Source organism: Aulonocara stuartgranti, assembly GCF_965226115.1.
Source record: "Aulonocara stuartgranti genome assembly, chromosome: 17".
NCBI classification, from domain to species: Eukaryota; Metazoa; Chordata; class Actinopteri; order Cichliformes; family Cichlidae; genus Aulonocara; species Aulonocara stuartgranti.
The window spans coordinates 14,544,971-14,568,617 of NC_138953.1; the positions used below are offsets into that span (position 1 = coordinate 14,544,971).

Here is a 23,647-nt window from a genome sequence, read left to right on the forward strand (position 1 = left end):
CTGTTACAGTGAGGAGAGACCTTGTCTTCTTCTTCCAGATTCCATCTGGACCAAAGGCCAACTATGTACCAAAGAGTCAAAGGAGCTTGCAAAGAAAAGCGCCTGGAGTTCTTTAAGTTGCTTGAAGACGTTTCACCTCTCATCCGAGAAGCTTCTTCAGTTCTAAGGTCAAATGGTGTACCAAAGAGACTGGGCATGGTATACTTGGCTCCTTTTAATGTTGAGAAGCAGAGGCTCTACTCTGAGCCACTCTCAGATGGCTGAACTTCTCACCCTATCTCTGAGGGAGATGTCAGCCACCCTTCGGAGGAAGGTCATTTCTGCCGCTTGTATCGTGATCATGTTTTTTTGATCCACAGTTCGTGACCATAGCTGAGGATAGCGACATAGATCGACCGGTAAATTGAGAATGTCACTTTTACACTCAGCTCTCTCTTGACCACAATGGACTGGAACAGCGTCCGCTTGACTGCTGCTGTGGCACCAATCCATCTGTCGATCTCCCGCTCCCTTCTGCTGTCACTTGCGAACAAGACAACTCTTCTACTGGGGACAGGAACTCATCCCTGACCTGGTATGAACACTCCTCCTGCTGAGGACCATGGCCTCAAATTTGGAGGTGATGATTCTCATTCCCACCACTTCATCCTCGGCTGCAAACCATTTCAGTGCGAGCTGGAAGCCATCACACAATGAAGCCAACAGAACCACATCATCTGCGAAAGGCAGAGCTGAGATTCTGAGACCAACCAAGTGAAAGCTTTCCACCACTTAGCTATGCCTAGAAATTTTGTCTTTTTACAAACAGAATTGGTGACAAACAACAACCCTGGCGAAGTTCATCACCCACTTGAAACGAGTCTGACTTATTGTTGACTATGCGGACCAAGTTCTTTCAATGGTTGTATAAGGATCAAATGGCCTGTAGCAATAGGCCAGACACCCCATAATCCCCAAGGACCTCCCACAGGACATTCAGAGGGACATGGTCAAATGCCTTCTCCAAGTCCACAAAACACATGTAGACTGGTTGGGCAAACTCCCATGCACCCTTAAGTATCCTCGAGCGAGTAAAGAGCTGGTCCAGTGTTCCATGACACAATGAAAACCGCGTTGTTCCTCCTGTATCAGAGGTTTGACTACCGGACCAACTCTCCTTTGCAGCAGCCTGTCATAGACTTTCCTGGGAAGGCTGAGAAGTATGATGCCCCTTCTTAAAGATGGGAACCACCACCCTGGTATGCCAATCCACAGGTACCGCCCCTGATATACACGCAACTTGTAGAGCAGTGTCAACCAATGTTCCCTCTAATTTTTCATGTGTCTGAGCGAACACACAAACTCCCTGAGCGGTCCCTTGGACCACTGTGAGCGACATCAGACGTGTGCACTGTGGTCACGCCAGCATTGAATCCATCCAAGTTACATGGTTTATTAAAATAAGCAAATTACAGCATTTACATTTATGTTAGACTACTTTTAATTAACTGCTTTGGCACACTTACAATGAAAATTAAAAAAAAAATCTTGTTCATGATCTGTGTAGTATGTTAACACTATTGGAAGTAAAAAATAACTTGAACTCCAATTTTGAAAACACAACTTTCTTTTTTTTCTTTTTTTATATAAAGCTCTGACTTGTATTATGAGTCTGTGGTCTGGGAGAGAGTCTGTAACTCTTTGTCTGCAAAATACAGTATATAATGACCAATGTTGGGCAATTAATTATATAGTTACTTCTTCAAAAAAGTAACTGAGTTATGCAAACAATGAAGTTTTTTGCAGCTGTTTACCTAAAAATGCAGCCAATGCAGTTTTTTAAATAAACATTTCAACAATCAGCTGTTCTGCATCAAATTTGATGCCACACAAATTATTTGTGCCACTCCAAAAAATAATTTCTGTCCACTATGAGATAAAGGAGAACAACAGCCTGATACCTGCAGGCCTGACAACAGGAGATGTATCACTCCTGTAACACCTGTAATATTCAGCAGTTGCCTCATTGTTCTGACACACACAACAAAACTATTGACTACACTACACACTAACTACACAAGATTTGCGCAAATCTCTCACATCTCAAAACACCGCCGTCACTCCTAAAACGTCCCCCTTTCTAAACAACTAAATGCCATGTTGCCATATCATTTTTTGACTGGTCGACATGGTACATTGTTCCACCAATAGGAAAGGGTGGGGGTTTTTTTGTTTTTGTTTTTGACCACAGGCGTTTTCGAGCGTTTTCCTTATAAAATGTATTTACTGTTTCTTCCCGCAGTAAATATAAACAACGATAGTATTCAGAAAGAAAACCAAACATTGCAGATAATTTTATCATAAGTCTGGGTTTACGTGGCTTATCAACACAATAAAAACTAATAAAAACATTATTATTGGCTGGACTATGGGATAAGGTGGCATTGTTCTAATCCCATATGGGAGCAGCCAGTCACTTACTGACTAACAGTGCAAAACAGAATTGTTAAAGTATTAGTTTTAATTTCAATTCAGGTTAGATTTCTTTTTTGCGCGCAACACAGATTTTCTGTGCGCAGAGACCGTGCCAGCAGGGTTAGGGAACATTGGTGTCAACCAAGACAGCCCTGCAACTCAGGGTGAACCTCATCCACCCCAGGGGCCCTGCCACCAAGGAGTTGTTTAACTGCCTCAGTGACCTCACCCCCAGAGATAGACAGGTTGTCCCCCTCCTCCGAAGACCCTGAAGAAAACTGAAGAAAACCATGAATCATCATATGAACATTACCTGATTGAAGCAGTGCAAAGTTACAGAGGTTTTATTTGAGTCACAGCTAAGAGTTTTGCAATTTGTCATAATTTTAAAAAGTTTACATTTCTTCGGTACTGAGGCTTTCTTGTCTGTACGCAATGGTAGACTGGTGTGTAAAAAGCAAGTGAATAATGTAGAAAACAGAGATTTTTAAATGGGAAACTGTTCTTGAAGTACATTGAGAGGGGAAGAGAGCTGTGCAGGAAGTGCGATTTTGTGTTTGGTGGTTGTTGAAATAATTTGTGAGGTTTAAGCTGAGATTCTAGCGTTTCTGGCAAAATACAAATAATATATATATATATATATATATATATATATATATCTCAAAGAATTGTTCTATGTGGTGAATATTACATTACAATGTGTCTTATTAAAGCCTTTAATAAAAATAAGTAATACTTTTGGGAGAGGCCAACAACAGGTTCCATATGATATTTCTTTAATATATGGTCAATAGTATAACAAAGTCCAAAACACAACCACTACTGAACTACTGATTAATAACATTATCTTTGCCATTATCATGTCATGTAAAAGAAAATTATGGTATTTCTGCACTTCTGTGTGTCTTTCTGTGTTACTGGACTGTGATGAAAGCTTTTTTTCTCGCCTTCAGACAGAGGCCATCCACCCAGATTGCGCTCTGGTTGTTCAGCACATGAAGGCTGAGGAAGAATGTTATCAGATCCTCAAGCAGGAGGAGAACAACCACTCTGCTAAGACAGGTCAGCCCGTGTTTTAATCTCACAATGGGAACAGATATTTTCATGGTAGAAAGCATTTCACACTGGGGACAAATATACAGTCTCAACGAGGTCTAACACTTACTATAGTGTTACATTAGAATGGTATTCTTTAGATTTCATATAAGGCAGATAAGCCATATGTTGTGATGCTTCCAAACTTTTCAGAAGAATAACCAAAACACCTTTTTAGTTATATTTTATAATACTGCTACATTTTCAAAATTTCACACGACACAGTATGCTCTAATGTTTTATAGAGTTACACCTAAACCATGAGCTGTTCCACACCTTCACATTTTTTTCTAGCCATTATTCTGGTATAGGTTGCGCTTGATTTCATCTGTCCAAAGAATGTTTTTTCTGAATTTTGGTGGATTTTTTTTGTTGTTGTTAGCATCCATAATTTCTATTCATGAGGCTTGTCACTTGCATCTTGCAGTGAACCCTCTGCATTTACTTTCATGCTGTCTTCTCTCTATGGTAGACTTGGATATGGATGCCGACTTCCTTCAGAGTGGTCACTTGGTTGGCTGTTGTTAAGGGGTTTCTCTTCACCATGCAAATACTGTTGTCTTCTGTGGACTTCCAGGTCTTTCTTCATTGCTGAGTTGCTTTCTTTCATTCTCACAATTGACCAAATCAACTCCTTCTCTCCAAAACCAATGCCTTTTATCTGCTTAGTTGATTAAGATATAACAAAAGAACTGCCCACATCCACGCATAAAATTGCCTTTGAGTCAATCGTTCAATCACTTTTGGTTGACTTTTGGTTTTTAAAGAGGGTGTAACATGCACAGGTTAAGGAGCTGAAACTCCTAAACTTGTCACAGCTGGGGCAGCAGTCGTGTAGTGTATTGAGAAAAGGATCCAAAATGCAGGTACTGGCTGGGGTGCGAGTGAGTGTTTATTTACAGAAGTGACAAAGTGGCAAAAACAGGAAGAGCAGAGCGGGGAGCTAACAAACCTAAACTGGGGAAAACTAAAGAACTAACCTGAAACCAAACACTCACGGGAGGAGGAGCAAAATGCACAGAGAAAGATGGCAGAGAGCCGCAGAATGAACACCGGGTTACACAGAGTAATGCAGACTGACACGGAGTAACACAGACGACGCGACAGAGAGCACAGGAAAACACAGGGCTTCTATACACAGGGCGGTAATCAGGGAATGGGAAACAGGAGGGAGCCACAGCTGGGAGAAACTAGGCTAACGAGGGGAAAAGTAAAACTGAACACATTGACATCAGGCATGAACATGAACCTTCAAAGTAAAACAAGAAAAACGACTTTACTAAGACACGGACTAGACAGAGTGAGACAGACTTGACACGGAACTAAACCTGCAATAATAATAACCATAATCAAAACAGTATCACTAAATAATCAGAACATAAATCATAATCAGAAAAACACCAACACATAAGAAACAGAAAAAGCTGGGTCAAAATGACCCAGAACCATGACAAAACTTCCCTCAAATGAAAGTTGAGACACATTATGTCCATATATAACTATAACTGTACAACTATAATTGGATGTTTCAGTAAACAGGTAAAAAACACAAAAACAAAGCTTGTGTCAGTGACCAAATATATATGTGGCTAACTGTATGTAAACCATTTACAACAACAGCACTCTGAGCGCTCGACAGCCCCCCCACAATGTTTTTATTACCGTTTGCTGACGTCAGCCTGCTTTTATAACAACATGCTGATGTCTGACTTTTGACCAATGACTGTGAAGCATTACATACTAAAATGGTATTTTGTTATCTTTACCCACATGATTAAAGCAGAACTGGCTAAAATAATTGGCCAAAATCATTACATGAGAATTTTGAGCTTTTAAGCATTCACGCAGTGTGTATTTTTGTGATCATTCTAATGTCATAGAATTTTGTACTGAAAAAAATAAAAAGTGTGTTGTAGAGCTCTCTCCATGCCCTTTCATATGATACATTACTAAATATGGGTTCTTGGAGATTTTTTTCCAAGGTCAGCTTTGATCTTGGTAACCTACGATGAAGGTCAAGGTCAAATGCTTAGCCAACCTAGGTACTCATGTCCCCCAACACCTAGCATATTGTTGTAAAGTTTAAAGAAGACCCATAAAAAATTGTGGATAAGCTAAGGTTTTTGGTTTGACCTGATTGACCTTGAGCTGTTATTGGTATCTACCATTACACAAAATCTGAGCATGATATCTTAAAAACTGTGGACATTAAACTGCCAAAAAACAGGCAGCCAGACAAACAAACAAACTGAAAGGATTACATAGTCTTTCTTTTGGGGGGGAGAACATACCGTCTCACCTCAAAACAAAAAAAAAAAAAAATCATTGCCGTTTCCACCCCCTAAATAAAACAAGTGTAAACACAAAACAAGCATTACACTTGACAGTCCCTTTTCCTTGGTAGCACCTACATTTGGGGCCATCAGAAGCTAAATGGGCTCAAGTCATGTCACATAAAATTATAGCCATCCTGGGAACAATTTGAAATGTTCCATGATGTCACTGTTAAACATACATACTGATTTTACCGTACAGTAAAAATCCAAAGATGACAGAGATGTTGTTTTTTTAATCAAGCAATATTTAAAACATTGGTTCCTTTTAATGTTTATTTGATATCTAGGCCAACGTATATACTGTGCAGGACTGCATGTCCAGGAAAAACAAACAAACACACAAACAAAAACAACAACAACAACAACAAAACAGTCTAAAACATAACATATTTCAAGTGATTGTCCAGGCTTCAGAGATTGAAGCCTCCTTTCCAGGAGATGGCCAGCGGTGTGGGCAGCTGTAGCAGGTAGACAAAGGTGAAAAGTTTTGATGACAAAATCCTTCATCTTTATCAACTGATGTAGCAAATCCAATAACCAAGGAAGGCCAGAAACCAGTCTTTGTAGACTGTGATTAGCTGCCCCCTGGTATTCCTTACTGGGGCTTTTCAACCAATCATTGCACAACTTCTGCACTGTATAAATCCTGTCATAAATCATGAGGGGCTGAGAGCTGCTGGGTCCATAGTCGTCACGTTATTCTGTCATGCCGGCTGTGTAGCAGGAATCCAAGAACATTACATTACTCAAAAACAGCTGGAACTTTACAAAATAAACCAAAGCCTCGAACGAAAAAACTGACACAATGAATCTTATGTGGAAATATCAGTAGTGATGTCATCAGACAGACGGAAACTAATTAAGTAATAATGTTATTTAATACTGAAGAACAACAGAAAAATAAGAGGGATCAAAAATTCATTAAATGGTAGAACTTCAGGTAGCTCCATGCCCTCCTGGGTTTTAATTGCACCTTAGAACACATATGCATCAACACTACAATGAGCGGGTGGAGGGAGGTTTGGAGTCTTCTCCCACCCCCATTCTCTGCGGCCTGCTGGAGCGGGAGGGCTAGTAGGAGGAGTTGGCCGTCCGACTGCGGTCTGGGGTGTGGGGCCTCCCTGCTGCTGCGGAGTCGGGGTGGTCTGCCTCTCCCCACCGCAGGGAAAAGGGTAACACCACCTGGGTCTGGGTGCAATTCCCCCCTCCAGGGGCAAGGGTACCTAGACCCGGTTTGTAGAGTACGCTTGGGGAGTGTGATTGTGTGTACAGCGTCTCTTTATGTCTGTCTCCACGTTGGTTGAGTGTGGAGTGAGTGCATATGAGAGCATGAGGGTGGGAATGGATGTTTGTGTCTGTGTGTGCCTATATGTCTGTGTCTATATGTCAGGTTGGGTATCAGACGCCACCTCTCTGGGGACACCTCAGGCCCTCCAAGGTTTGGAGGCCTATCTCCACCCACCACCACTTCCCCTGCCGGTGGCGGACTCCCTCAGGTGTCGGTGTGTTGGTGGTTCTTTGTGTCTGGGGGTGGGCGTCCGGGTACACACCGGCTCACTCCTTGGCGGCCGCTTGTCGGGGCCTGGGGCCTGGGGCTCGCTCGGGCCCCTTTGGAGGTGGGGTGCCCCCGGCCTCTCGGCCTAGGGCTCGGTCACTCAGGCGCAGCTGGGGGCCGGCGGAGCTCACGGGCGCGTCACTGCAACTCCCCCTGACTTCTGCTCCGCGGCTGCTGGGCGAGCCCTCATCTGGGACTCTCCTCAGCTCTTACTGGGACAGTGGCGCGGCTGCCCCTCTGTTGGTCTTCCATGGTCTCTTGTGTTCTGGGGGCCTCTGGATGTCTGGAGTTTTGATCTCCTCCATACCCGCTTCACACCCTGGAGGACGGGGCTGTGGCCCCCCCACACTCCCTAGCAGATCATTACATGGAGAAACCTTTGGAATGCAAGCATGCTGATCCACACAGGTATGCACACATGGGTATTCACAGACGCGGACTAAAGCTTTCTTGGCTGCTGCCTCAAAGCACACTGTGCGCTGTCTATCTTGCGTGCTGCACAATATCGTTTATTACTTAGTAAATACTGATATCTATGACTAGCTAGTTTATTGTGATGGTGCTTTGTTTTCTCTATTATTATGTTGCTCTTTGTTGTTTGCTGTCTCCTCTGTTTGTTTGTTTGTTTGTTTGTTTGTTTGTTTGTTTTTTTTCTCCATACAGGTGACCCAGGAGTTTTTTTTTTTTTTTTTTGTCTCTCTTCCCCCCCCTTCTCACCGTCTCTTCTCCCCTTTGGTTTTCTTTCTTTCTCTCCCCCTCTCTCTCTCATTCATTCCCCCTGTCCTATTTATTAAAAAAAAAAAAAAAAAAAATGACAAAGGATGAACTGAAGCTCTGCCATCACGTAATGTCGCATACTGCTGTTTCTGATGTCATTTAAAAAAAAAAAAAAGAACTTCAGGTAATTAAGGCTAAAGGAGTGTTTTGTAGTTCACTTTTTAAATTGTAAATGTAAACTTACTTTAAGTTGGTATTATTATTATTATTAAAATATTACATTTTTTAAAATAATTATATGTTTATACATCAATCCAACAGAGCAAGAGAAGATTAATGGATTCATATCTGTGAGGGACACTGGTTTTATGACTGTTAAATAGATAAAACAGATCCGGCCTGTGTGTTAAATATCTAACTATTATTTATGATATGCTATTAAAAAAAAACCCTTAGCATTACCTTAAAAGCGTTGCTCTGTCAAAGCTGTTTTGAAATCTATAATTATATTTAAGGAATTATTTTTAAGCAATTATTTCAACTAAGCAAACACTTGCACACAAAGTTTTAGCACTGTACTATCAGTGGGAAAAAATTCAAAACAAGAAAATCGCACTTTCCTCAGCCTTGTCTTAATTTAATACAGTAAGAGATTACAAGTTCCTAATTTAATTTGAAGTCCTGTTATGAAGTATGTACGTCATTTTCATTTAATCTGATAACATCTACCAATAACAATCAATTATTTTCAAGTTAAGGAATTTTGTGTTAAAATCAAAACAAGAAAATTACTGCTATGCAGTGTGTATTTCGAAAAGAATAGTATAGGATACCAGTGGTCTGTGGTGTTATGGACTGAATACTGTGATATTTCCTATGTAAATTAAGAGAGAGAGAGAGAGAGAGATCTTATAGAGCATAGGCATCTACTTCTCAAGCATGTGGCTGAGCAGCTGTGGGATGAAAGTCTTGTCAAAATAAATCTGAAAGAACTTGGAAAAAAATGTAAATGATCATTTCTGATGTTGGTCTTTTCTGTGGAGCCTTTCCCACCCTAGGACTTTAGAAAATGCTGGAATTTCTTTCCGTTTAGGAAATGAGTACTGTTGATTTACGTAGTCCATGTTTGTCTTATAATGTCATGAAGCAACACACAGTGATTTGAGGTTAGTGGTTGTCTTCTGGTTTTTCTGGATTGCTGTTTCCTTATAGTGAGACAGATAGTTTCAAAGACAGTTGACATCTGGAAGGTCAAAGAGGGTGTCATCCTCAGTCATCCTCTGGCAGAGCATGTGTTCCAAATCAATCCTCCATGTGATGCTCGCAATGCTGAGTCAGAGATGGCTGTGTTGTTTCAAAGAGTTCAGAGTTACATGTTCTGCTTCCAATTGGGAAATTATAAGGATGATTTTGTAATGTCCTTAGAACTGTTTTCGCAGTCAAGTACTTTCCATATAGATACTAATTATAAAATATGGGCTTAAGTTACGTGAAATAAACTATCGTTTGCAATTACACAATTCACACTTTTAAGCACCAACTCTAGCATTTCGCCATAAAGCATAAAACATGGACATACTTTCTCAGTCAGAAAAATGAAGCCAATCCGAAAGTACCTTGTCTCTTTGCTGGTGATGTTATGGGGTCAGTCTCTTGTTTGGGGTCATACTAAATAAATAGTTCAGTTTGTTTTGTAAATCTTTTCAAAATGATGGATTGATTGTGGTATGAAACACTCGTTGGCCAACAATTTGTCAGCACAAGTTGTTAGCCAATGACCTGTGGCATCATGGTTGGAGCTGACACGCCTTGTTTTTTTTGCACCTAAGTTTGCAAAGGGCAGGGAAATCTCATCTCAAAGCTTCAAAATTAACATTCTGTGCCACCAACATGTTGTTTTTTATAATCCCACAAGTGACCAGACCTGTCAGTCTAAGCAGCCACAATTCTAATAGTAATAATCAAATACTGCAAAAGGGTGATTTAAAAATAAATAAATAAAAGTCACCAGCTTTACTATTGTTTGGAAGGATGATACCATTTGTTAAATTTTGTTTAGCTGAGCGTCCTTACCTAGAGCAAAAAGTTTAGATAGACCAAAAGGGTTGTATATTAATTGAAGCCCCATGCATACACAATATATTATTAGCATTATTATTATTGTTATAGGGAGGAATGACCAGGTGATGGAGAACAGCCGTGTGGGCTAGCTTTCCCTGACACCACACCCTGAACCCATTGCTCCACCCCTCCCCTGTAGCTGAGCCACAAACCACACCCAGCCACATTAATAATAATAATAATAATAATAATAATGCTTACAAGACAAAATGAAAAGAGAACAATTAAGAAAAAACAGTGAGACAGAGTCAAAGTTAAATATCAGAGGAGCTTCTATCCCCAAGCCATCATTCAGTAATGGCAGAGCTGAATGAAATGAGCAAGTGAATAAGGAGATTTGCTCTTTCATTTGAACCTTCACACACAGCTGGTCTAGCTGTCCAGTACAAACTGAGAACATGCTGCGGAGATAAAACAAGTGTAGCTTGTTTCACATTTGTTTTTCCTATATTAAATGTAATTACTAAAGACATGGTTTATACAATTTAACATATAAATAAGCTTACGGCCATACCACCCTGAGCACGCCTGACCTCGTCTGATCTCGGAAGCTAAGCAGGGCTGGGCTTGGTTAGTACTTGGATGGGAGACTGCCTGGGAATACCTGGTGCTGTAAGCCTCTCCTCCTTGAATCGCTACCTTATTGTGGTGGAGGGGTTTGTGTGTCCCAGGGATCCCAGGGGCTATGTTGTCTGGGGGCTTTTGCCCCCTGGTAGGGTCTCCCATGGCAAACTGGCCCTGGGTGAGGGACCAGACAAAGAGCGATTCATAAGACCCTTATGAAAAGGACACAGAGGGAACAGTTTACCCTGCCCGGGATAGGGTTACCGGGGCCCCGCCCTGGAGCCAGGCCCGGGGAGGGTGCCCGAGGGCGAGCGTCCGGTGGCCGGGCCTTAGTCCATGGGGCCCGGCCGGACACAGCCCGAAGAGGAGACATGGGCCCATCCTCCCGCAGGAGGCGCCATAGGGGTCGGGTGCATTGTGTGCTGGGTGGCGGCCAGGAGCGGAGGCCCTGGCGGACTGACCCCCGCCTGCCAAGACTGGCAATAGGGACATGGAATGTCACCTCTCTGGTGGGGAAGGAGCCTGAGTTAGTGCGTGAGGTTGAGAGGTACCGGCTAGATATAGTCGGGCTCACCTCTACGCATGGCTTGGGCTCTGGAACCAGTCTCCTGGAGAGGGGCTGGACTCTGTCTCAGTCTGGAGTAGCCCCTGGTGAGAGGCGGTGGGCTGGGGTGGGTATTCTAATATCCCCTCGGCTTGCTGCCGGTACGTTGGGGTTTTTCCTGGTGGACGAGAGGGTTTGTTCCCTGCGCCTTAGGGTCGGGGAACGGGTCCTGACTGTCATCTGCGCTTATGCGCCGAGTGGCAGTTCAGAGTACCCAGCCTTCTTAGAGTCCATGGGGGGGTGCTGGAGGGTGCTCCACCTGGAGACTCTGTTGTCCTGCTGGGTGACTTCAATGCTCACGTGGGTAACGACAGCGAGACCTGGAGGGGCGTGATTGGGAGGAACGGCCTCCCTGATCTGAACCCGAGCGGTGCTTTGTTATTGGACTTCTGTGCTAATCACAGTTTGGCCATAACGAACACCCTGTTCGAACATAAGAGTGTCCATAAGTGCACGTGGCACCAGGACGCTCTAGGCCGTAGGTCGATGATCGATTTTGTAATCGTATCAGCAGACCTGCGACCATATGTTCTGGACACTCGGGTAAAGAGAGGGGCTGAGCTGTCAACTGATCACCACCTGGTGGTGAGTTGGATCAGGTGGCGGGGGAGGACGCTGGACAGACTTGGTGCACCTAAACGCGTAGTGAGGGTGTGCTGGGAACGTCTAGCAGAGGCCCCAGTCCGCGAGATCTTCAACGCACACCTCCGGCAGAGCTTCAACAGCATTCCGAGGGAGACTGGGGACATTGAGTCCGAATGGACCATGTTCAGCGTCTCCATTGCCGAAGCTGCTGCATTGAGCTGTGGCCGCAAGGTGGTTGGTGCCTGCCGTGGTGGTAATCCCCGAACCAAATGGTGGACACCAGAGGTGAAGGGAGCCACCAGGCTGAAGAAGGAGTCCTATCGGGCTTGGTTAGCCTGTGGGACTCCGGAGGCAGCCGACAGGTATCGACAGGCCAAGCAGAATGCGGCTCGGGCAGTGGCTGAAGCAAAAACTCGGGTGTGGGAGGAGTTCAGAGAGGCCATGGAAAAAGACTTTCGGACTGCCTCGAAGAGATTCTGGCAAACCGTCAGACGTCTCAGGAGGGGAAAGCGGTGCTCTACCTGCACTGTGTATAGTGCTGGCGGAGCGCTGCTGACGTCGACTGAGAAAATTGTCAGGCGGTGGAAGGAATACTTCGAGGACCTCCTCAATCTGACACGTCTTCCGAGGAGGAAGCAGAGTCTGGGGATGAGGGGAATGACCCGCCAATTTCCGGGGGCGAGGTCACTGAGGCAGTTAAACAACTCCTTGGTGGCAGAGCCCCTGGTGTTGATGAGGTCCGCCCCAAGTTCCTGAAGGCTCTGGACGTTGTAGGGCTGTCCTGGTTGACACGCCTCTGCAATGTTGCGTGGAGATCAGGGGCAGTACCTGTGGACTGGCAGACCGGGGTGGTGGTCCCCATCTTTAAGAAGGGGGACCGGAGGGTGTGTTCCAACTACAGGGGGATCACACTCCTCAGCCTTCCTGGGAAAGTCTATGCCAGGGTGCTGGAAAGGAGAGTTCGTCCGTTAGTCGAACCTCGGATACAGGCGGAACAATGCGGTTTTCGTCCTGGTCGCGGAACACTGGACCAGCTCTTTATCCTCTCCAGGATACTTGAGGGTGCATGGGAGTTTGCCCAACCAGTCTACATGTGTTTTGTGGACTTGGAGAAGGCATTCCACCGTGTCCCTCGGGGTGTCCTGTGGGAGGTGTTGCGGGAGTATGGGGTGTCTGGCCCATTGCTACCGGCCATTCGATCCCTATACAACCGTTGCAAGAGCTTGGTTCGCATTGCCGGCAATAAGTCGGACTCGTTCCCGGTAGGTGATGGGCTCCGCCAGGGCTGCCCTTTGTCTCCGGTTCTGTTCATAATTTTTATGGACAGGATTTCTAGGCGCAGCCAAGTGGCGGAGGGCTTTCGGTTTGGTGGCCTCAGAATCTCATCTCTGATTTTTGCAGATGATGTGGTTCTGTTGGCTTCATCGGGTGGGGGCCTCCAGCTCGCACTGGAATGGTTCGCAGCCGAGTGTGAAGCAGCGGGAATGAGGATCAGCACCTCCAAATCTGAGGCCATGGTTCTCAGCCGGAAAAGGGTGGAGTGCCCACTCCGGGTCGGGGATGAGTTCCGTCGTGGTGAAGAGGGAGCTGAGTGTAAAAGCGAAGCTCTCAATTTACCGGTCGATCTACGTCCCTACCCTCACCTATGGCCACGAGCTGTGGGTAGTGACTGAAAGAACGAGATCGCGGATACAAGCGGCAGAAATGAGCTTCCTCCAAAGGGTGGCTGGCCTCTCCCTTAGAGATAGGGTGAGAAGTTCGGCCATCCGGGAGGGGCTCAGAGTAGAGCAGCTGCTGCTCCACATCGAAAGGAGCCAGCTGAGGTGGTTCAGGCATCTGACAAGGATGCCCCCTGGGCGCCTCCTGGGTGAGGTGTTCCAGGCATGTCCCACCGGGAGGAGGCCCCGGGGCAGACCCAGGACACGCTGGAGAGATTATATCTCTCGGCTGGCCTGGGAACGCCTTGGTATTCCCCCGGATAAGGTGGAGGAGGTGGCTGGGGAGAGGGAGGTCTGGGCCTCTTTGCTTAGGCTGCTGCCCCCGCGACCCGGCCCCGGATAAAGCGGATGAAGATGGATGGATGGATGGAACATATAAATAAATACAGCAATTTACAGGATTCTTGTACAAGCCAGCACATGTGTTTAGATGACATCTAATCAGGTTATTAAGTGTCACCAGGCACTTCTTTCTGTGCTTCTCGTCCACAGGAAATGCATCATGAATGAACTGAAGTACATTATTGCCATTTTTATTATTTATATTACACTGGTTACATGTCAAATTTGCTCTGGACACGGTTTACTTTTATTTTTGTCTCACCAAAAGACAAGAATGTGATGATAAAAAAGCAATGTCCATAACTAAGCTCCTTAAAATTTATAGACCACTCCACCATTTCCTTCCCATCATATGAACTGTTATCAGATGATTATAGCGCATTAGGAGGTAGACCAAATTTTAAAAGGAGGCCGGGCTTGATAACAAATACTGAATCATCAATAGTGGGAGGTGAAGCTTACTTGTCACACTGTAGGCATGACTATGTTTACTGCGGCTGTTGAGCAGGGGAGAATGTGCTGGCGGGTGCACAGGTGGAACAGCGGAGTCCAGGTAAGTGAGATCAGAAGCAGGTGAGCAAGTGTTTGGCAGTGGCTCAATTCTTCTGGAGGGTGAAATGTAACTCTCAGGAATACTGGAGACCAACAAGGAAACTTAGATTTGTCAATCTAAGAAATGCATTATCTGAAGTCACTAGGAACAGGTCACGTTACCACAATAGCAGAGACAATGATCTAGCAAAGAACTGTTGCCACAGCTGATTCTGAAATATGGTGGCTCGATGAGAGAACCCAGAAGTCTGACAGAAATCAGAAATCTTGGAGAGGGAGAAAAAAACAAACCCCAGCATGTCCAAATCCTAACAAACATAAGAATAACAAATGATATTAGGAAAGAAACAAAACTGGAACATAAATCATTCTCGAAAACGAAAAGGCAGTGTCTAGACAAAGTGGAAAGAATCCCAAGAGTAGTGAGTCTGTAAGGAAGATATAAAATGTGAGGTATTAGCTGTTCTCATTCTGCACTTTGTTGTAAGGAGTTGGATCATCTTGAAGAAAGGATTATACCCAATTTGCAGATGAAATATAATTTGTAGAGTGCAGGAGAATTAAACATATTCAAAGAGCTGTGGATGGAATAGTTTAAATCTCTTCTTCTCTGCTAGGATTGCCATGTTGAAATGTAAACCTTAGGGCAGGGCTCTAGACTAACTTTTTGCCATGGGCGTACCGGTACGCCTAACTTTAAAAAGTTTGGCGTACCGGCACAAAAGTTAGGCGCACACAAATTTTATAATAATTTATATAATATAATGTGTTTTTCTGGATACACTGTGCTTTTTCAGCATTCAAAGATTGATGACACCGTGTCAGAGCACTGGCTATGAATTTCAGAAGGATCAGGCCTTAACATAACAGAAAAGTTAGCAATAGTTCTTTTCCTATTACAGCTACATCCACTTCTGTCGTGCCTAGGCTGCTCACTAGGGCTGTGTATCATCACTGATTTCTATAATCCATTCGATTCCGGTTTTCAAAGTCCCGATTCGATTCAACTTAGCCTCAGACAGTCAGAAATATTATAATTCTGATCATTTATCAGTACTGACTTCATCAGAATTGTGAACATCACGGCAGATGCCTTTGTGCGAAAGTAACTGAGAATAAAACACAGAAAAACATGAAGGAGATTTTCCTGGTCTGGCTTTTTATAGCAGATAACCTTAAAAATATTCTACAATGTTCTGCATATAAAGTTCAAATTTCTTCAGTATTGAACAACAGAAAAAATAGGCTTTCTTGTCCGAGGTCATTCAAGTGAAAAAAAGAAAAGAAAAAGACAGCAGCCGACAGCGCTGTAAACAACGGTAGACTGGTGGGTAATAAGCGAATGAATAATACAGAAAACGGAGATTGGAGACGGGAAACTGTTCTTGAAGTACAGAGAGAGATAGAGAGAGAGCTAGCTGTGCATGGAGTGTGATTTTAATAGTCGTGGAAGCAAAACAGCAAAACAGTTGGTCGCACAGGTGCAACCAAATATTTTTTTTTAGTCGCACCACTGAAAAATTTGGTCGCACTCTACAGCCCTGCCTTAGGGGCACTTTGGACAGAGTCGGTACTTCCACATCTGGTTTTCTTTCTACATGGTCAGAAAAGGGAGTTGGTTGTTTTTTTAGGCGAGATCACTCACAATACTAATTCACTTCAAAGCCTAAATGGAGAATATTAACTTTTCGAATTAGTTTATTGTCATTATACAGTTTTAATCATTCTCACAGGTTAGTCTAGCCCCAAAATGAATAGCTCTTTGGAGGCTATTGTTAAAGCCACTGAAGTAAATGTCTTAGTGATTTACCAAGTGCTCAGATCATTTAGTGGAGTGCTGTTGTTAATGTGTGTAGCCAGTGACTGTACTTAATGGTTAGTGTTACTCTCTGAGTATGCAATTCTGGCATTTATATATTTTCACTTAAACTTAATTTTATTTTATTTTTAATGGGGACCAGTGTACCACTATAACTCTGTATCAAGATGGTACCTTATACATTGTTGCAGAAAGACTTGCAGTGTTAAGCCTTTATTATACACAGTTGCAGACACAGATATGGACACCAAAAGACGTGACCACTAAGTAGTCATTTCTATTATATCTCACACAAACAGAACATGTATTATGAAGGCATTATAGAATATGTGAAAACAGCCTTCAGACTTGATCACTTTCCTGAGTTTATGGGCTCAGTCACTCATTTTGGATCATAATGAGTAAAAAACGGAGTCTGATTGACCCTAGATTATCCAAGCCACATTGGCTAATGACTTGATTGACAAGCCAGTATGCATGTGGGTTTCACTATCAGACCCACTATCAGATCACACCTGACTTTAAAACACTAAGATGGTAATATCAAAGCCTCATAATGTTACTTCACAAAGCAGCTGTCGTAGCTACATCCATTGTCTAGATCAGAATCCACCCTTTAAAGTAAAACTTAAATAAACTAAAAGACGAACCGAGACTGAACTCTTACAAACAATGTGGCAGAGAGGCGAACACAGGAGGCACATGAAAAAGAAAAGCTCTTGGCAAAGCAACATAGGACAACAATAGAAATCATGGATCAATATTCAACAACCCAAAGGAAGAAGATTTAAGTTATAACATGTAGCGAGTTAATCTGACAGTAGAAAATATACACTGTGATGCTACATTAAACGTTTGATGTACAAATTTGGTTTAAATCAGGTGGGGAGTGCAAATAGCCAGCACATTGCAATATGAGTCATGAATTAGAGATTTAGAAACAATGCACTGTGTTACATTGTTACAGAAGCCCAGAACATAAGGCAGGGGCTCCTAAATGAATAAATAAAGGATTTGTAATCATTAGAGTGACAATTTGGCCGTCAAGGTTAAAACAGGACATGTAAAGCACACCAAAACCATTTTCTGTTTCTTTCAGCTGTCCATTGGCAGAGAGATTTGGCAGCTGAAATTTTAAACTTTGTTTTGTTACCCCCCCCCCCAAAAAAAAAAAAAAAAATGTTTTCCTCTAAAACTTCAGCTTAGGCTTGGTGTACAGTTTAAATTTGCTATATACTATTCATAAAATCTATATTAATACTACAGCAGTTAGCCTAAAGGGAGAAAAATCTACATGATCTGGTTCCTGATGTCTGTCTGCATAGCTTGATGTTTGGGCTATTCCTGCTTCTCTGTTCTGTCACTTCCACCTTTGCACAATCCTCTCATTCTCAATTTTCTTATAGCCAGTTATTACACTATTCAAACCGTTTTCTGTGGAACTCTCAGTTTTACATCTCTTCCTGGAGGTACAGAGCCTTACTCAAAGTCTCTGTGAGCCATCTGTTAAGTGTAATCATAACCACCAGTATTTAGACTCTGGAGCCCTGTCCTATTTCTTACCTTGATACACTTACACCATGCTGCTCAGTTGCTTCAGACTGTAAACAGCCAAAATACTTCTATTGCATAAACTCTTGTACAATCACTAATGTTCCTTACTTTCACAGAGTTCTCCAAATAATTCTTTTTTTTTTTTAATTTTCCAGAAAATTTGAGTAGCTAAATCTAAAATACATTCATATGTCTTAGTAATAGTAGTATCCCCGATTGTCAGATTGACATTATTCATTGACATTTTAGTAAATTCATTATTAAATTATTAACAGTCAAAATAATCTGATTGTGTTAATATTGACACAAGGAAGCTACTGTTGGTTTACTGATGCGGAAAACTGTGGGTTTGCCAAGTGTAAAAATTATGAATTATAGTAGCTAAATTGTTTTTCATGCAATGAACCGCTATTGCAAATGAAAATGCTAGTGAAAACTGTTGGGAAATATAGGTACTTTCTTTACACATTAAATTTATGCAAACTCATTACATGAAGGTTTTATGCCTTAATCTGCATCACAATGCAATGATAATAAAGGGCAGATATTGTGGTACATGTATCAAAGGTCCCTTTTTTGTAATATCAGTAGTACTGTCACAGCAGCAGCAATGTACATGCTTTTTGTTGAACCATGAAACACTGGACAGTTATAGCAGGGGGTAGTTGTAGCCAGATAGGAATAATCTCGAGATATTGTAAAGACAGTGTAAGGGGTATACAGGAAATATGTTTTAACTGACACTAAGTTAGTGTAATTTTCCTTCAGCTGTCGTCAGAAATGATGAAACCTTCGTCAGGCTAATCCAGACAGTTATTGTTTACTTGTATATGCTTTTTGAATTCTCATTGATCTTTTTTACCCTTATGTTTTGAGCCATAAGTGCCCATGAGAGCTTAAAGTGCATATTTATCAGTTAATTGTAGCAAACTTGGTTAGTAGGCTGTATCTATGAACTGTAAAACTGCAAAACACATAGTTCCACATCTGCTAATTAGTAACAGACTAAATAAAAGTTAGAAATTCACTCATAAAAATTGTAGGACAACCTTCTTGGATGGCCGATGCCAAATAGTAGGCCTTAATAATCACCACATACTTTCCTTAGAAATGCTCCAAAAGGCACAGACAGCCCAAACATAGTCAAGTGGTCAAGTTGAGTGACTTGAATTAGCAGAGGTGAAGCCTATCAGCTTCCCGCTGCAGCTTACTTTAGCCCTGGAGGGTGCCGCTTTACAAAAATCCCAATCCACAAATCTAAGAAAACACAGCAACAAAATTAAAATCTTTACCTCACCACCTTACTGTGTGTGTGTGTGTGTGTGTGTGTGTGTGTGTGTGTGTGTGTGTGTGTGTGTGTGTGTGTGTTTAACTAATCTCTGCAAATATTCAACAAAATATTACGCTAAGGCTGTGGGTAACTTGTTAATCATGTGCACATCTCTTAGGATCTGTCTTTGTTTGTTTTGTTTTGTTTTATTATGTCAGCCCTGTATGAATGCATTATTATGATGAAGAAAAATCACATTGTTTGACAATGAAAAAAAACTGTGACACAAACCTAGAAACCAGAGACTTTGTTTGCCTTGTTGCCATAGGGCCTATTATGCTGAAATGTGCAAAGGTGTGCATCAATAAGATGTTCATGCATGGTGAGCATAATGATGCTCTTTACATCAATCTGTCACACAGACCATTGATCCTACTAGAATTATGGAGTCTCTGATGGAAGTAATTACTGACAGCATGAAAAAACAAAGGTCTTTCTGCTATGGATACTTTCTGCTAATAGAACACAAATCGCAACTAATAATACTGAGTAAGAAGAACCAGCCATTCATCTGTTGTGTCATCCTGTAATGCTTTTATTGCTACATATGAAGGGTTCCATCCTGCCTATGGAGTGCAGTTACACACGCCAAGTTGAATAAAAGCACTGCATTCATTAGTACCAACCAGTCCTTAGTCTCTTTGTGGCAGTTCATTACTTGGAGGGTCATTAACGAATTTAGATTAACAACATGCTGTTTTCTTTCAAAATAGCATATGCTTAGTCTAAGTTAATGTGTTCATGGACAATAGTTGTGATGCAGAAGCCGGTGGGTGTGGTGGGGGTTATGGGGGTCCGATGTTTGCTTCATCACTGCTTTGGCAGCCAATCTTCCAGCACTAGCCAAGAGCTGTGTTTTATTATGAATGAGTGGCGGGGTGTCTTTTTGCATAGCTCTTTTAATTGACACAGGAGCAAGGAGCTTTGATGTATGAGACGTGGTGGTGGAGAGACTGAATCCTCATTACTGCTCTCTTTTAAACTCTGCCACCGTCTCCATGCCTCCCTCGCTTGGAGCAATGCAGACTGCAGGGAGAGCTCATCAGGCAAGTGAGGGGAACAGCAGAGACAGAGTGTGGGTAGAGAGGAGGGCTGAGGACGACACCAAATGAAATGCCTTTTCACTTTCCCATGGTGGGGAAATCCTGAATCCTGTAGTACCTGCAGAATCTCAATGTTCTAATGAAGGAACTTCTAAAACAAAGCTACAGGAGTAACAACAGGACATACAATATTTTACTGTATGGAATGGCACAAACGTGACACATAGGAACATTCATGTTACATACATTTTTTTTGTATGAGTATGCCTCATGATTCAATAGCTTACAGAGCCAACTTTAGCAGCAGTAACTTGAAGTCAAAGGAGTTTGCAAAGAAAAGCGTCTGGACTTCTTTAAGTTGCTTGAAGACGTTTCACCTCTTATCCGAGAAGTAACCTAGTTACTCCCACTAGGTTCTCATCCGAGAACCTAGTGGGAGTAACCCCCCACAGAGGGACAAAAGGACCCCCTGATGATCCTCTAATCGCCTGAGCCAAGGTGTGAAACTGGGTGTGGGTCCCAATCAGCCAGAGTTTCGGGTGTGTTCATTGTGAAACCTGGCCCCACCTTATCATGCGAATTCCTGAGGTCAGATGGCCCAGGATGTGAGTGGGCGTTAAGGCGTCTGGGAAGGGATCTCAAAACTGGATTATAGATGGCAGAGAGTTGGTGTCGTAAACCCCCGCCTCTGTTCAAAGATGGTCGCTCACAGTGGACATAGATGGCTTCTTTCACTCCTCTTTCAAACCATCTGTCCTCTCTGTCCAAAATGTGAACATTGGCATCCTCGAAAGAGTGTCCTTTATCCTTAAGATGCAGATGGACTGCTGAGTCTTGTCCTGTGGAGGTGGCTCTTCTGTGTTGTGCCATGCGCTTGTGAAGTGGCTGTTTGGTCTCTCCAATGTAGAGATCTGGGCATTCCTCGCTGCACTGTACAGCATACACCACATTGTTAAGTCTGTGTTTTGGCGTTTTGTCTTTCGGGTGAACCAGTTTTTGTCTGAGCGTGTTGCTGGGTCTGAAATACACTGGGATGTCGTGCTTGGAGAAAACTCTCCTGAGTTTTTCTGATACACCGGCTACATAGGGGATGACAATGTTGTTGCGTCTGTCCTTCTTATCCTCCCTCGCTGGTGTCTGGTCTTCTTTTCTGTGCCTCTTTGCTGACTTTAAGAACGCCCATTTAGGATAGCCGCACGTTTTGAGTGCTTCCTTTACATGTGTGTGTTCCTTCTTTTTCCCTTCAGGCTTAGAGGGAACATGTGTAAAAGCCTTCGTTGTATTTGAAATATGTAGTGGTGAGGCAGAGGTCTAACAGTGTGCAAATCTGATCGGGTGTGAAGTTGGTCCTGTCCTCCAAGGAGCTGTCTTCTTGTAGTCGTTTTCTGACAGTCTCCAGAAAACGGAGGCCGTGGAGACTGTCAGAAAACAGCTCCTTGGAGGATCGGGTGTGACCAACTTCACACCTTGAAATGCACCGTGTAGAACGAAAGACCATCGTACCTATCATAAGTTTACCAGTCTCACAAATCGTCTTCATAAATACACATTAGTTAACCGTTTATTAATAGGACCTTTGAGCTCAACGGTAATTAATTAGCAGTGGAAATAATTTCTGGTACGCGTTACAGAAATGTAGCAGTGACAATAATACTGTATGCTGTAATGGTACTGGGCAATTAGTGATACAAAAAACCTGTTTTATCCTGTGAATAAAAGTATATGTTTTTGTCAATGTACCATAATAACAGAAGCGAAACGCAATATTGTGTCAGGACAATTCACTATTTATGCACAATAAACAAAGGAGCGACAATTTCTGTTCAGCGCCAGACTTGCTTGTAACCTATATCACCAATTATGTTATGAAAATGATGTGTTAACTACAACAGCAGACTGACCTTTGTGGAAATGCTTGGAGCAGACTAACCTGTGAGCTGGAGTGTTCTGGGACGTTATATTTGGTCTTTGAATGGCTGCAATCCAGGCCATCCGTCGCCTCTTTGTTACTTCGGAAACATGGCTCGAACAATTTCTCTTCAACGACGTAATCCGATAACAACCGATCTCTTTACCCGTCGGCTTCCCGTGGCTGTCATGTGACCGGCTATTGCAGTTAATAATACAACGGCTTCTTGACATTTTTGTGTTTCTTTTTATCGCTGTGTGACTGATTTCAATTAAAAGCCTAGTACCTCTTGCCACGAGTTCCCAGAATCCTTTGTGGTTCTACCCCTGAATGACATTTTCAATCTCTATATAATATGCATGTTAAATTTTATATTTGGGGTGAAATATCAAGTCTTTTCAAGTAAACCGGTTCAAGTCCAATTCAAGTCCCAGGTCATTGGTGTAAAAGTCCAAGTCAAGTCACAAGTCTTACAACATTTTTTCAAGTCAAGTCTAAAGTCATAAAATTAATGACTCGAGTCTGACTCGAGTCCAAGTCATGTGACTCGAGTCCACACCTCTGCGGACCAGTACCTCCTCTTTGACTCCCATCACCCTTTGGAACACAAACTTGGAGTAATTAGGACCCTACACCACCGGGCAGAACATGTTCCCTCTAAGCCTGAAGGGAAAAAGAAGGAACACACACATGTAAAGGAAGCACTCAAAACGTGCGGCTATCCTAAATGGGCGTTCTTAAAGTCAGCAAAGAGGCACAGAAAAGAAGACCAGACACCAGCGAGGGAGGATAAGAAGGACAGACGCAACAACATTGTCATCCCCTATGTAGCCGGTGTATCAGAAAAACTCAGGAGAGTTTTCTCCAAGCACGACATCCCAGTGTATTTCAGACCCAGCAACATGCTCAGACAAAAACTGGTTCACCCGAAAGACAAAACGCCAAAACACAGACTTAACAATGTGGTGTACAGTGCAGCGAGGAATGCCCAGATCTCTACATTGGAGAGACCAAACAGCCACTTCACAAGCGCATGGCACAACACAGAAGAGCCACCTCCACAGGACAAGACTCAGCAGTCCATCTGCATCTTAAGGATAAAGGACACTCTTTCGAGGATGCCAATGTTCACATTTTGGACAGAGAGGACAGATGGTTTGAAAGAGGAGTGAAAGAAGCCATCTATGTCCACTGTGAGCGACCATCTTTGAACAGAGGCGGGGGTTTACGACACCAACTCTCTGCCATCTATAATCCAGTTTTGAGATCCCTTCCCAGACGCCTTAACGCCCACTCACATCCTGGGCCATCTGACCTCAGGAATTCGCATGATAAGGTGGGGCCAGGTT

General features: G+C 43.0%; 1 protein-coding gene across 2 annotated transcripts in view; it reads left to right on the plus strand.

Annotated features, from left to right (window-relative positions):
* Positions 1–23,647, plus strand: part of ghrhrb (growth hormone releasing hormone receptor b) — a 73,721-nt gene that overhangs the window by 11,033 nt on the left and 39,041 nt on the right. For both annotated transcript variants that reach the window (XM_082509900.1, XM_082509901.1), the window contains exon 2: positions 3,408–3,516. In XM_082509900.1, coding sequence (XP_082366026.1) covers positions 3,408–3,516 — 109 coding nt within the window. The remainder of the gene's footprint in view (positions 1–3,407; positions 3,517–23,647) is intronic.